The sequence below is a fragment of the Populus euphratica genome, unplaced genomic scaffold, assembly GCF_000495115.2.
Source record: "Populus euphratica unplaced genomic scaffold, PopEup_1.0 scaffold95.1, whole genome shotgun sequence".
NCBI classification, from domain to species: Eukaryota; Viridiplantae; Streptophyta; class Magnoliopsida; order Malpighiales; family Salicaceae; genus Populus; species Populus euphratica.
This window is the reverse complement of record NW_011499885.1, coordinates 1-15,667: the sequence shown is the minus strand read 5'-3', so window position 1 is coordinate 15,667 and position 15,667 is coordinate 1. Positions and strand designations below refer to the sequence as shown.

The window sequence follows — 15,667 nt, the reverse complement described above, 5'->3', positions numbered from 1 at the left end:
TATGTATATATATATATATATATTAATATACATTTTCAAACACAATATTAACCATGTTAGGTCTATCATCATGTCCCTTGCTCAAAATCTTTTGTGTGTAATATTACAAGAGATATGTTAATGTGGATAGAATATTAACATACATGCATACATAATTTGATAAGATTTTTTTTATTATTATTATAATATATGATCAACCAATCTAGAATGTGATTTAATATTTAAGAAATTTGATCAAGTAATGAGTCTGACCGGATTTTGGTGGAACAAAAGGTTTGAACTGGATATTGAAACGTGAAAGATGGTGTAGAATGACCCCAATGAGATTAAACAATTGCCTTGCAATTTTAATCAATTTCTTCTTATCTCCATAGCTGTACTGGTTGAATATCAATATAACAAGAACACCATTCACTTCAATCATGCCTGGGTCATTTTCAAGAGCTTCTGTCATACAGAAATTCTTTCTGTATTAATTCTTTTCTTCCTGCATAATAATTTTGGTACAGATAAGACAAAGCTATTGTAGGATTGGTTACTTAGAATTGATTTGCGCTTTCTTCTTAGCCACATAAAGACAGGATTGGTTTGCTCAGAAGCACACAATCTTATGCTTAGTAAATTGGGAAATTTATTAACATTTTGAGACTAACAGGATCAATGATTAGACATAGAAAGGTTGTGGAAAATTAGACAAGAAGAGCAAGAGCTTCGTGAAGGCTGCAGGATGTGGAACGTGCAAGTGAACTAGTTTGCCCTAGTTGTTGGGGATAGCGAACATTAGCATCCCATTGCAAGCCATCCAAGCCATGCCCTGCGTTTCTTTTTGTGCCTTCTGTCTTTTTGGGAAGTTTTTGAAATTCTTACACATGCTTCTGCAGTGCAAGTGATATCCTGCAGAATTTCCAAAATATGTTCATGCTACTAGAAATACGTCAAGAATATTAGATAGGCCATCTAGCATACTATTCCAAGAAAGGAACTCTTAAGACATACTTGATCTGTAAGAGAATCTTGCTTCTCTTGGTGGGTGATGATCATTTGCTCATCCTCCTTAGTGATCATGGTTGAAACCTCATCACGGCCCCTTTTTTCAGATCCTTGAAAGGTGGAAGAGCTTGACCTCAATGTGTTTTCTACATCCACCTCTAGGCTTAACTGATGAATTGAAGATAAGAGAAGATTAAGCAGGTAATAAGAGTTCAATCACCACAAAGTCTTTACAGCGACATTTTGGGGACGTGAGATTTGAAGGGTTAGCGAATCTTCAAAGAAAGGGCTCTTGGAAATTCCCACGTAAAATCCAACTATCAGCATTGCAGATCAATACAGATATCTGAAAAAAAAATAATTCAAAGATATATAAAATGATGTTTAGAAACCTGTAATACTCGGTTTTCGAGCATTTCTAGTCTATCCATCAGGGTGCCTTTGTGTTGAACTTCCTCAAGTGCAGATGATAAATTCTTGCACTGATCTTCTGCTTCCACTGTCCTGACTACAGACTTGGCTATATGCCTTCCTGACAAGGAATGCTTCTCTTCCAGAAACTGCAGCTGCATATATTCACCAAGAGAAGTAAAACGTCCAAATCCAAACATGAATCAAAATGAAGCAATGAATTAGAGGTCCTAAGCATATATTAGTACAATTGAAATGCATTACCAAACGATCAAGGCGATCCAATCTTGGTAGAACAGGCAAAGGAGGAGAGAATTCCTGCTTTTCTTCCTGCCCCATGATTGTCAAACAATGATCAGATCCTTCTCAAGTTTGCAGTTCAGAATGCTCCTTTTGCAACCTTTCAAACTATCATATAGATATGCTGCATCTATGGTGGCTGGAAAGAAATGCTACCTTTCAGACTATAGCATTTATACAAGTAGTTTGTTTTTTTGGAGGGGCTTTAAATGATGACCACCTTGTCATACCCTATTGTCCTTATTCAGGTAATCATCTACACCAGATATTTTATTTTTATCCCATCATGCATGCCTTGTCTAGTTTATCTTCACTTCTTTTATTTCCCAAAATCTTTATCATCTTGGATATGGAGGCGTCTGTTAACAAACTTGTCAAAGGTATGGCTCATTGACTTGAGATGAGGCCCAGAAGTCCCAATCAAGAACGGTGCCATTAAGTGTATTGATTTGCCTCAACCACTCCTGATAAAAGTAATGTACTTCTGCAAATTTGCAATCATCCAAGTCGTGCAAGTCTCAATCTATGAACTGATTAGATTGATCATGCTCCACACTCATAGCACAAGTATATTGGTACTTCTAGGCCATCTTGCGCTTTATCAAGACATCGATTGCTCCACGTACGAGTGACTTAATCTACTTCATTAAGCTCTGCAAATCAATCGGACGGTCCATTTAGCTATAAGTGTCGATGACAGAACAACTGTCAAACTCTGTCCCTTTTTTTGTACAGTGGAGCCCAACTAGGAATGCTTTTTTGGAATCATCAACGAGAAAGACAAGCAATTCGAGCATAAAAAAGCTGTCTGAAATGTAAAATGTCAAACAAGTTGACTGCTTTTGCACATTTCGCATGCTCATGTCACATTCTAGTTAACTACTATCATTTACATATTGGATGACGCCTAAACATTGGTTAGAACAAATTTGACATATTTTGATGGGTTGATGTAGTTCCCTTGCTTGCAGTATGCAACTCATTGCTACAATCAGAGCCCAGTTTGGGAAATGCGTTTTTTTTAAAATGGAGAGGAAGTGTGGCATAGGAGATTCTGGAGGGAGGTGCCATCAAGGGATATTGACGCAGGCGGTGATTTAAAATTTGCCAATTTTAAATTGCAATGATTAAACTTTGTAGCTTGGTTATTATAGACCAATGAAAATAAAATAAAAAAATCTAAAAAAAATTATAATTTTCAACTCAATTATTGGATTATGTTCAAATTTAATCTAGAGATTCTAAATATCTAACTTTATAGAAGGGTTATCTCATTATAGTTAGTCTAAACTTGAAAGTCCTTCAAATTAGCTCCAAAAAATGTTATTCAGACAAGTTTTGTTGTTTTTCGTTTTTTTTTTTGAATTTTCTTGTTTGTTTAATATTTTGATTGCCTTTTAATTTATTTAATTTCCTACCTTATTTATTTCCCAAAATTTTTGTTTAATTTTCTTGTTTATTTATTTAAGGAGTTTTAAAACTTTTTAGAAAAATGGACTATTTAAAGAGAATACTCAATAATAAAATTTCAAGTTCGAATTTTTATGTGACAATCTATTCAATAAAATTATGTATTGCTTGTACTTTTTGTATTTCTTTTATTGTTAATTTTCCGTATTGAGTTAAATATTCATCTTCTGACATTTATGCATTAGTATACCAGTATCTTCAAACAATATTAGCATCTAGTATTAAGCAAACAAGATTCAGCAAGAAACAACAGCTTTGGCTTTATATGAAAAACCTAACCCCCCGCCTTTTGCAGCTTCTCTTTCAGTAATGATGGAAATAATCTAAAGTCATCAACTATGATCCTTATCGAAAGGCTTGAGCAACCCAAAAGTAATTGCCATGGCAATCCAACCTCCAAGTAGGATTCTTACCGCCGATATCCTAATTGGTGAACCACCAAGATAAGCTCCGAAGCCTCCAAACAAAGCCAGAGCTATTGATGCAACCACATCAATCACCACATTCCTAACAACATTTTGGGCCACAAGCACGGCAGGCAGCTAAGGCACCCGATGCAACGGCAGCGTTGTATAGGTTTGTTAGCACCTCATCTCCGTCATCCTCCCGCAATATTTCAGGATTTCTCTTTCCATCTTCTTGGATTACCTTCATCACAGGAGACTTTCCGGGAGACATACCTGGGGGCAACTTTGGCTCGAGGATCATACTTCGTGACGTTCTCTGTGTTGGCTCAGAGATGACCTTGAAGTCATCCAGCTTTGCTTCTCCTTTCATGCTTGCTGTAGTTGCGGTGCCATCGAGTCCGATTCCAGGAGCATCTTTCCCGTAATTTTTCGAACTGAAATGGCTAACAGTTTCCTTTTCGATATCTTTTTGGGTTGAGACAGAAACAAACTCCCCACCAGCCATGCTACATGCACCTGCAACAGCTCCAGCCAGTCCAGATAATACCATTGAAAATCAGAAAGGAAAACTTACTTGTGAGAATTTTTATTTTTATTCTTAGATCAATTACTTTAGTGCCACTTTAATTACTAGAACCAAAATGATATTTCACGGAATAAACATATTTGTAAATCTTGTCAAGTCAATGCAGAGAATCAAAATGGAAGAAGAGAAAGAGAGAACTTTGTTCTTTCAATAATGAAAACTTATATTCCATATGGTTATGTGCCTTTATATATGATTACAGAATGTGGTTACTTTCCTTAGTAACTTCTCTAACAAATTAGATCAGGTTCATCCATCATGGGCGGACCAGGCCTAGCCCAATAACCAGCATCTCTCACTCGCCCATGAAGGACTGAATCTCTCTAATACATTATACTTCAAACTTGCACAAGAATTTTATACTTGACGAACGGACCGTGCGACCTGAAGTACACAGTGAAAGGAGCTCTAATATATAAACCTAATACATTTCATATAGGAGACATCAACCTCATAATTAATTATTCCTTGAAGTGTACTAATATACCCCAAGCATTTTTAGTTACACATGACTGAATATAATTCAATCCCTCAAGAATTTTCATACTCAATCCATCCTTACAATTACAAGTATTCTAAATCATATTAAATCTATTCAATTGATATGATTCCGGCCGGTGAATACAAGTAACAGGTGTAAAACTAAAATTACTTTTTTTTTCGCTCTCATATCAATCAAATCTGAATTAACTCGCTTTCCTAAGAGTATTCCTTTAAGTTGAATCATTCCATGACTATAGGATATACTTCTAAAGTAGCGATCATTAATACATCACCTCATGATATAGTCAAAAGTCACAAAAGGTAAGATTTTTTATTTTTTTTTAGATCTTAGATATGATCTTCAGGACTCACATAATAAAGAATCAGGGATCCATTCTTTTATTCCTGTAATGGTCGCGAGCACATGTAGTATGAAATACATGCTATAGTGGAGCTTACTCTTTTTTTTTCTTAAGACAAAGAGTGTATGTCATTGCTCTTCTTGTTAGAGAAAATACATTATACGAGTCTTAGTCTTGTTGCTAAAAACATATTCAAATCAGAAATTCTTATTTGCTCATTTTTTATTAGTGGCAAATGAATAATTTCATACTCGGCTTCAATAATAATAGACACATGAATGACGGGAATTCATTCATGCCGATTCTTTTATTTAAGAACCTCATCTTGGTCCCAGCCAATGTGACTTCTTAATAATCATTTTGAGTTAAAATTGCTCCCACTGTGCCCAAGTCGCTTCTTAACCATTAAAACTCAAATAGTCTCATCTCTACTCACATTACAAGTGCTAGAGGTGATTGCTCATATGAGTGAGCCAATCTAAGTCTATCGACATACTATAACAAATTATATTATACGATACTCATAATATATTCATGAAACAAATAATAAATAAAATGATATTCTAAAGGTATTTATTCATTACTCAATCACTGTAAGCTTTTATATGATCCTTAAAACTAATTACATTCTACATAGGCCAAGGGATCTCACATGTCTAACAAATGCATCCCTTACTATTGGTTTTGTGAGTGGATCTGCAACTATAGAATTTGTAGAAATGTGTTTTAGGATCACATCTTGTTCAATAATTGCTTTTCTAAGGTAGTGATATCTCATCTTGATGTGTTTGGTCTTTCCATGGTATTTTTGATATTTAGCTACAACTATTGCAGTAGTGTTATCACAGTAAATTGTCACTGGGTCTGATGCTGATTTGATAATTTTCAAATGATACATGAAATTTTTTGACAAAACAGCATCTTGTGTTGCTGCGGAACAAGCTACATACTCAGCCTCCATGGTAGATAAGGTTATGCAGGATTGTTTCTTGCTCCTCCATAGTATTGCACTATCATTAAGCAAGAAAGCACATCCTGAAGTTGATTTGGATTGGTCAACATCTCCTCCCCAATCAGCATCAGAGAAACCAATCAATCGCAAATCTTTCTTTCCTTTGTAACATAGCATGTAATTTAAAGTTCCTTTCAAATATCATAGAATTCTTTTGACTGTCATCCAGTGTTTCTGACCAGGATTTGATTGATATCTGTTGACCAATCAACGGTATAACATATATCGAGACATGTGCACATCATTGCATACATCAAACTACCGACAGCACTGGCATAAGGTACTCTGGACATTTTCTCCTTTTCTTCTAGAGTCTTGGGACACATATCACAGCTTAAGCTCAAACTTTTGTCAACAGGGGTGCCCATTGGTTTACTATCTTGCATGTGATAGTGCTCTAACATCTTTTTGATGCAAGTCTCTTGAGTTAAACCCAAAAGTCTTTTAACGCGATCTCTTATAATTTTCACACCAAGTACATAGCTGGCCTCACCCATGTCTTTCATTTCAAAGTTTGATGATAACCACTTTTAGTAGTATCAATCATCTCTTTGTTATTTCCAGCTATTAAGATGTCGTCAACATATAAGGACAATATTATAAAAATATTGTTAGAACATTTTAAATACACACAATGATTTTCTTTCATCATTGTAAAACCATCCTTAAGGATAACTTGATGAAACTTAATATTCCATTGTCTAGAGGCTTGTTTAAGACCATATATGGATCTTTTAAGCTTGCAAACTTTACGCTCTTGACCTTTAGTCTCGAATCCTAAAGGTTGATCCATATAGATCTCCTCATTTAGTTCTCCATTGAGAAACGTAATTCTAACGTCCATTTGATATAACTCTAGGTCCATATGTGCGACTATAGCTAAAATGAGGCGAACTAAATTAATCCTCACAACTGGTAAGAATGTATCTTCATAATCAATTCCCTTTTCTTGTGTGTAGCCTTTCGCTACCAGTCGAGCTTTATAACAATCTATTGACCCGTCTGCCTTACGTTTAATTTTAAGAACCCATTTATTTCCAATGGATCTTCGTCTTGACGGTAAATCAACCAAGTCCCAAACTTGATTAATTTTCATTGACTCCATTTCTTCTTCCATGGCTTTCATCCATTCACTTGCTTTAGAACCAGATAGAGCATGACTGAATGTTTTAGGTTCTTCATCATCTTGTGGAGCAATCATGAACGCTTCCCCCTCAATCTCAAATCGACGATGAGGAATTAGTTTATGAATGCTTCTTCGAGGTTGAGATTGCTCATGATCTTGCTCCATGAGAGTAGGAATAGATAAAATATCACTCCCACTATTTTCAGGAGGATTAAAAGTTTCATATAAGTCTTCTACTGAATGGCTTGTTGTGCCATAATCTAGATTTTCCAATTCATATAATTGAAAATCTTTTTCAACCTCACCTGTTTTTGGAAAAACCTTTTCTAAGAATACAACATCACGTGATTCAATCTCTATCACTCTTCCATCAGCTTTTTCACCAATAAATACAAATCCTTTGGAATATTCAGAATATCATATAAAGATACACTTCTTCCCTCTAGGATCAAGTTTCTCATATTTATGAGAAGTATTGTGAATATAAGCTGCACACCCTCATGGATGGAAATAACCTAGATTAGGTTTAACATCATTCCATAGTTCATATGGGATGGATGAGACAGATTTAGAGGGCACACGATTAAGTATGTAAGCAGCAGTTAACAATGCATCTCCCCAAAAGAAAATTGATAAGTTAGTTTGCGCCATCATCGACCTAACCATGTCAAATAGGGTTCTATTCCTCCTTTCTGCTACACCATTTTGTTGTGGAGTATAAGGAATAGTTAGTTGTCTAGCTATACCCTTTTCATCACAAAAGTTTTTAAATTGTTTAGATAGATATTCATGTCCTCGATCAGTTCTTAAAGCTTTGATCTTGGCACTTAGTCTATTCTCATCCAAATCGGTGTATCGAATGAAGCAATCCAATGCTTCAGACTTATGTGAGATCAAATAAACATGACCAAACTGTGTGAAATCATCTATAAATGTGATGAAATAATTTCCTCCATGTCTTGCTCTCACATTCATTGGACCATAAATGTCTTAATGAATAAGCTGTAATGGACTACTAGCTCTTTTAGCTTTGCCAAATGGTAATCTAGTTGCTTTTTCAGCAAGGCAATGCTCACAAACGGGCAATTCCTCTTTGGAAAGTGATCCTAAAAGACCAGCTCTTGCTAATCTATGCAATCGATCTTGCCCAATGTGTCCTAATCTAGCATGCCAAGTTATGATATTACTATCATTAATAGTACTATAATTTTGAACAACATAAATTGAAGCATCATAATTAATAGATACATTAACGGTGTCTAACACCATAAAACCATTTAATGCAAAACCAGAACCATAAAAAATATTATCCAGATGTATTGTTACACAATAACCAACAAACGCAATTTTAAAGCCCAATTGGAGTAAAGTAAGAACAGATACAAGATTTTGTCGAACTTCTAGAGCGTAGAGCACATCATGAAGATAAAGTGTGCGACCACCCCGTAAATCCAATTTGCAGGTATCGATCCCAAGCATAACAGCGAAAGCATTATTATCCATGTATATATGTATCTACCCTTTGGAATTCGACGGAATTCCACAAAAGTTGTTCGATCCCTTGCTATGTGGTCAGTTACTCCTGAGTCTATGGTCCAAAAGGGAACAGATTCAGCAAGCATTAAACAACTACTAACGTATAAGTTAGAGGGATGATTGTGGTTAAACATTACCTTTGACTCAGTGCAATTACGAGCAAAGTGACCAGGTTTACCACAATTGAAACAATTCATATTCTTGTCTTTCTTACCGCTGCGTTTTCCATGCTTGCGTTTATGTCCACTACTACTTGCTTCTATTCCTCTCTTGTCATATTTGGGACCTTTAGCCTTACCCTTTTTATATTTAGAGCCATATGTTCCACACATCTTTGTCTCAGATATAAAAGCCTCATTTATAGGCTTTTCAACGTGAAGTCGATCTTCTTCAAGCTCGATATGACGAGCAATATCATTAAATGTCTTGATGTTGTCTTTATGGGTAAGGTTAACACGCATGTGTTCCCAATTACTTGGCAAAGAACGGATAATTGCTTGGACTTGTTGTTCATCAGTCATCTCATGCCCAACACTCCTTAATTCACTAATCATGTTAGATATGACTGTAAGATGCTGCCTCATCATTTGATTTTGGCGCTTCTTATAACCATCGAATTTGAGGGTTAACTGACGAAGTCTAGTAGTGGAGGTTCCTCCATACTGAATCTTTACTGCGTCGCAAACAAATTAAGCTGAACGATGCCTTTCAAAACGTAGCATTATATCATTTCTCATGCTGCTCAACATCAAAATACGAGCTACACGATCCTTGCTTTTATAGGTTTGATATGCTTCCATACCAAGCCTGTGTTGAGCAGTGTTTCCTTGCTCAGGTTCAACCATTGGTTGTGTGATTGTTTCCAACATTTCTTGCTCTTCCAAGAGATACTCAATTTTACTATGCCAAACATCGTAATTCTTTTCACTTAGTTTGTCTCCATGGTTCAAATCAGCAATAATACTCTTAGATACAACCATATTAAGCTTTATTGACAAGAATTACAAATATTAGTATTTAGTACAATTTAATTGACATATTTTGCCACTTCATTCCAAATTAAACAAATAATAATCTAACACATATAATAGAAATGAAAATAATGTTAAACACTTAATCAATTTCTATTTGTATGGTCTAATTATTATTAGAAATTTAAACGAGCGTAAAATTATAGTTATTAGTTTCAACTAACAACTCTCATTAATCAGGTTGCAGATATTATCATATATATGTATATAATGTAATTAAACTTAAATTACATAAATATTCAGTTCATTATTGAACAACCAATCATCTTTAAAAAAAAATACAATATTAAGAATAATAAATTTTAGAATTATTTTATATTTTAGGCATATAAGTAGGGTATCTAATTACGTCATCTACTTCATCAAAGTCATCTCCTCCAAGTTCATTCTGCTCAAATCATGGAATGAATTTAGCAGTAGCATCCAAACGACTTGCGCTTCTTCCAGTGCATCGTATACCCTTTTTGGCATATTGACGTTCCCTCTCAAGCAGCATTTCATCTGCGAAATTGTTGAAATCTAAGGATTCCAGTCTATATTTCAACAATAGTCGCACCGACATCCATTCCTCAAGTAGAGAATTAAGAACAATTAACATTTGATGTTCCATGTAGAATTCATAAACACCACTCATAGCCAGTCTAATCATCCAATGATACATGTAATCAATGTGCTCTCGAATGTTGTGAACAGGATTAAAGGCATAACCCAATAAATGATCAATTTGTTGTTGCCTATCCACTACAATAAAATATTCCAAAAGCACATAAATATTATACTTAATATTTAATTAAAGCATGTATCATCATATATGTTAAAAACAATATGGAAATTAAACAATTTATTTTAATAGTAAATAAATTGCTCTATAATTTGAAAATTTATATTAACAAAAAAAATATTGTCTTAATTTTATTCTTAATATTAATATATATTAATAATTATTAATATATACTAATTTGATACATATCTTTGATAAGATGTGTCAAAGATGTGTGCATATATATTAACTGCCACACGGTAGTTAATATTTAATATACACACACATCTTTCAAAAGATGTGTTCATTCGAGTTTTTTTGTAATAACAGTTAATTAATTACTGTAATTGCAAGTAATTAAAAAAAAATGAAAATGATAATTTTTAATTTCCATTTCCATTTCCATCATCAATTCACACATGAATTGATAATAAAATTAATTATAGAAAAAATAAATTTATAACTAAATTACTTCATAAAATTTTGTAAATTCAAAATTTTCAATGAAAGTAATTTTTTTTAACACAAAATTTACATCTATTGTTCATATAATAATAAATATACTGCATAAAAGCAATATTAATAAATATGGCTTTGGTAACAAATGTGAACGCAAAGGAAAACTTACTTGTGAGAATTCGATTTCTTATTCTTGGATCAAGTACTTCAGTGCCACTTCAATTACTAGAACCAAAATAATATTCCACAGTATGAACGTATTTGTAAATCTTATCAAGTCAATGCAGAGAATCAAGATGGAAGAAGAGAAAGAGGGAATTTTGTTCTTTCAATAATGAAAACTTATATTCTATATGATTATATCTTTTTATATATGATTAGAAAAGATGGTTATTTTTTTTAATAATTTCTCTAATAAATTAAATCAGACTCATTCATCATGAACGGATCAAACCTAGCCCAATAACCACCAACCATGGACCGTCCATCTTCCTTCGCTGCACCTACGCCAAGCATTAGTGATGTAGTAGAAGGCAGACTATCATTAGCTCCTAGAATAGCTGCTCGGAGCCATTGAGCTCGTCGCAATCTCTGGACTTTTCGAGCATCTTCATCAGCTACTGAAATCGTATGTTCAGCACAAGTTCCTGATATTTGATGTAAAGCCATGTGGAAGAGAGTAGGGCTTTTAGCTTAGGGACGGAAGTTTGGAAGGAGTGTAGCTACCTAGGTTGAGACATACAACAGGCACGTGGAGTAGATAAATACATGCAGGTAGGCAAGTGAAGGAACTGAGAATTTCGCTCCGGCAAAATTGGGTTTCTTTATAAAAAGACAAGACAATACTTAGGTGGTACCGTGAAAGATTGCTCATGGGGCCAACAGAAACGTTGAAGTCTATGACATTTTCACCTTTTATGCATTGGATCAGAAGGGCATCATTTTATATTTAAGCACTTTTCAGCAATGTGAAAGGTAACTTGCAAGGCAACTCTTTCATATTTAAGGACTTGATACTCAGCAATTTAGCTCCATCCCAAGCATGTATGTCATGTTCAAGCATCAGATGCCATTTCACAAGGAGTTGCTCAAAAGCACCAGTCAGGGTAATTGGCTTACCATAAAAATCATATAAAGCCTTCCGTGTATGGTTGAAGCAACACATGAAACATCTCTGTCATGCTCCAGACAATTCAACAGTGTCCAAAATAATCTGCAAGGGTAGCTTTCATCTGATATTACTTGAAGGGAAAATTATTGGAAGATTCAATCATTCAATAAATGAAGGTAGTGTGATAGGTCATGACCTCAAACCTTCCACTTATGCATCAGTATATCCTGTCAGGATATTTCTATGACAAACAAAAATCATAAAATGTTTTGAGTACAAGGACTATGGTATACTTGTTACCTCAGCTAGCTTGGATATTCACAAGTGTGTACATAACTATAAACTAAAAATTTCACAGATGGAGTATCACAAAGTAAAATTAGGATACTTATCTTATAGAAGCAAAATTGAATTGAAAGGCCAAGAGTTAAGAAAAATGAAAGAGGTACTCGTGTTTATAGAAGATTAACACTATATTTAACTCATTGCTGCAAGTGTGACTTTAGAGATAGCCATCCCTCTTGTCTTGCTCATCAGCTTCCTTGTTAGCGGCTTGAACAGGCTTGAACAGACTTGAACCACAAAAATGCCTGTAGACAAAGGTCATGTTAAGCTAAACAATGGGACTAGACAACTTCATCACCCACATGAGATATTAGTAATTCATAATAAATTTCAAAATGAACTTTCGAAGTTTACCAATAAATGGATAATCAAGTCACAAGATTTTCTTCTCATCCATGCCCATAGCTATAAGATTATGCCAATATAAAAACTACCACAATGATGCTATCATCACATCATGTCAGGATCCACAGAATTTGAAGGATCACATTTTGAATCTTGATTGACATGCATTTCAGCTTAACACTGAGAAAGAGATGACCACTTACAGAAGTAGGAATGCCCGTAAATGCAAAGAATCCTAGCAATGGAGCGTACAGAATGCTGTCTGAGTTCACAATCCCGAAAACCGGCCTCTGATTCACATGCTCAAAAATGGAACCAATCTGGACACATTGGATTTTAATCAATAAAACTATCTACCTTATTAGTATATAAAGCTATAGAGGAGAAACAAAAAAAGTACAGGAAGTCAAGAACTCACAGCAGCAATTGCAGTAATTGCCGGGCCAAGTAAATAAACAAAAATGGGAACTTCAAAGTTCTGCTTTGATGAGTTCTCTTTGCCTTCACCCTTAGCCCATGGTGGGGGTTCATCAGAATCTGGTTTAGCCCAAGTGGGGATAGTTTCTTCAGATTTACTAGACTTTGCAGACCCTTCGGTTGCGGCACACACAAAAAACTTCCTTTGCTTTTGATAATCATTACAACACCCTCTGCTTCTCACTATTGTTTGATTCAAATTCAGTACCTCCTGTCTTGCAAAAAAATAGGAACATGAATCATGCATGCCTTATCAAGTCTGAACTGCACCAGCACAACAAGGTCGCAGAAGCCACAGTTTCCTTCTCTTCCCCCTTTCAAATTCCCCACACTTCTTTCAATTCTTCACTATATAGACCTAAAAGTATGGACAACATTGTAAAATCTTTATGCTAAGTTGCTAACTACAGCATGCAACTAGAACAATCTTGGTTTTCAGTACCAAAGACCCTGGTTCTTTCACTTTCTTGGCACCATCACTTCATGAATGATAAGTTAAGAACCGAAAGGAAAGTCCCATGAAAAAGAGAGAGAGCAGAAACTCTGCTAAACTTTGACATGCAATTGATTCATGTCAACTGCTTTAAAGCCAATTTTCAAGAATATTTCAGCATTCCTTCATTAGTAGCCACAGTAGATACAGCTAAGGATGATGATAACTGATGCAGACAACTCTAAATAGATTGAGAAAAAGAGAAGGAATACCTGTTGAGTTATGAGTTAGAACACAAGGTTGAAGAGAGTGAAGTGAAGCAGAGGACAAGCAGGGGTGCCGGTGCTTTTTAGCTTAGCCACACGCAACTCAAATGGTTTCTTCATTTCTTCAGCTTTTTTTTTTTTTTTCCTCCTTGGGTTCTTAGGAAGGTTTATTGAGCCTGGACACGTTGATGGGCTGGGCTTTTATATTCAGTTTTGTAACATATTATTCAAACTGAAATCCGAAATTTCAGGCGTCGTTCTTGGCGACACCGATACATCCACGATGTATCCGCAAGGAGTTTCAAATAGGGTGGTCCTGATACCGGAGACCCCACACTATCACCCGAAAACACGAGTGATCACGAGAGAGCCAATCCGGTGAGAGTTTCCTTAACTTTAAGTGTTTAAATTTCTGCTTTTATTTTTTTAAAAAAAAATAAAAATAATTAAGAAAAAAATAATTTTCCTTAAAAACCTCCTTCATAAATATTTTTTTATCTATTATGAATTACAATACTTCAAATAAAAAAAGTAATTTTAAGAGTAAAATTAAATTGTCTAAATTCTAAATTTATTTTTTAAAAATTATTAGTTTGAATTTCACAAACTTCAATATTATTAGAGACTTACATAATTATTAATTTTATAATTCATAAAATTAGTTAAAACATATCTAAACTAACCCAAATACTCATAATAATATAAAAAATAAAGAATTCATGTATTGTTTTTTTATTTTTAGTGGTGAGCTGGCCACTAAAAATAAATACAACAACAAAAATAAACGTTCACAATAATGTTTAGGTGGGCTAATTGAGTAATTTTTTAATATATACTTTTTTTTTTCCTTCTAAAATAAAAGTGGATATACAATATTTTCAAGGGAAATTTCTCTAAAAAATAATTATAAACTAAATTTTTTTAGCACTAATAGCTATTTTGATGGGCTCAAAAGCAAAACTCTTACCTCCATTATTATCTTAGATTCTTAGATTCGGATGAGAAAAATAAAAATAAAAATCTTTTTTCATAACAACATCAGTATTAAGTATAGATTATTTATATAAAACTGGGAAAGAGGAAAAACTAAATTGAAAAAAATGTTGACTATCAAGTCAAAGAAAGGCGTCAGCATTGAAAAATCCTAGCGTTCAAGATAATTAGCAAGTCATTTTCTACCATGCTTGTTGGAGTGATGCTTTGTCTCGTCTTTTATAAGCAAATACAACACTATCTTTTTATCTTCAAATTTGTGGAATGACAAGAAGAAATTGCCAATCCTGCGTGTAAAATTGTGGAATGACAAGAAGAAATTGCCAATCGATAGAGAATGTCCTGCGTGTAAAACGTTGTTTTTTTAAAATATTTTTATTTAAAAATATAATAAAAAACATATTTTTTTATTTTAAAAAAAATTATTCTTGAATAATATATTTTTTTAAAAAATATTTTTACTATCAAAATGATCTGAAAATATTTTAAAAAAATTAATTTAAAATAAAAAAATAACTTTTTTTCGAAATACTTTTATAAAACTGTGCATTTCATTTTCATTTGATTGATTGTCCACTTGTGTTTCTTGCGAACACTTGCACGTGGTCGGTGAGATCATTAATGGTAGCGAGGCCTCCCCATTCCCATGCCTTGATATCCAATGATAGTTGAGAGATTGGTTGCCTTCTAAAACATCATTAACTTGGGAGGTAAGGTAGTCAATGATTAATTACAAGTTTGGTTTCATCAAATCTTTTGCAAGT

General features: G+C 34.1%; 3 protein-coding genes across 4 annotated transcripts; all 3 read right to left on the bottom strand.

Moving 5' to 3' along the window:
• Window positions 1-608: 608 nt before the first annotated feature.
• On the bottom strand, window positions 609-1,996 carry LOC105130071 (uncharacterized). 2 transcript variants are annotated; one of them, XM_011032404.1, is made up of 4 exons: window positions 1,720-1,996; window positions 1,383-1,556; window positions 997-1,158; window positions 609-894 (listed from the first exon to the last, which is right to left on the bottom strand). In XM_011032404.1, the coding sequence occupies exons 1-4, from the start codon at window positions 1,738-1,740 to the stop codon at window positions 781-783; spliced, it is 471 nt and encodes a 156-aa protein (XP_011030706.1). In that variant the 5' UTR covers window positions 1,741-1,996; the 3' UTR covers window positions 609-780. The 2 variants fall into 2 exon arrangements, with proteins under 2 accessions (XP_011030706.1, XP_011030705.1); XM_011032403.1 differs by having other exon boundaries at window positions 1,666-1,994.
• A 1,682-nt stretch (window positions 1,997-3,678) lies between these two features.
• Window positions 3,679-12,098, bottom strand: LOC105130232 (vacuolar iron transporter homolog 5-like). The gene is made up of 2 exons (XM_011032638.1): window positions 11,408-12,098; window positions 3,679-4,125 (listed from the first exon to the last, which is right to left on the bottom strand). The coding sequence occupies exons 1-2, from the start codon at window positions 11,600-11,602 to the stop codon at window positions 3,679-3,681; spliced, it is 642 nt and encodes a 213-aa protein (XP_011030940.1). The 5' UTR covers window positions 11,603-12,098.
• Window positions 12,099-12,254: 156 nt separating this feature from the next.
• LOC105130069 (uncharacterized) lies at window positions 12,255-14,064 on the bottom strand. The gene is made up of 4 exons (XM_011032402.1): window positions 13,917-14,064; window positions 13,153-13,569; window positions 12,938-13,054; window positions 12,255-12,634 (listed from the first exon to the last, which is right to left on the bottom strand). The coding sequence occupies exons 2-4, from the start codon at window positions 13,456-13,458 to the stop codon at window positions 12,590-12,592; spliced, it is 468 nt and encodes a 155-aa protein (XP_011030704.1). The 5' UTR covers window positions 13,459-13,569; window positions 13,917-14,064; the 3' UTR covers window positions 12,255-12,589.
• Between the last annotated feature and the right edge of the window lie 1,603 nt (window positions 14,065-15,667).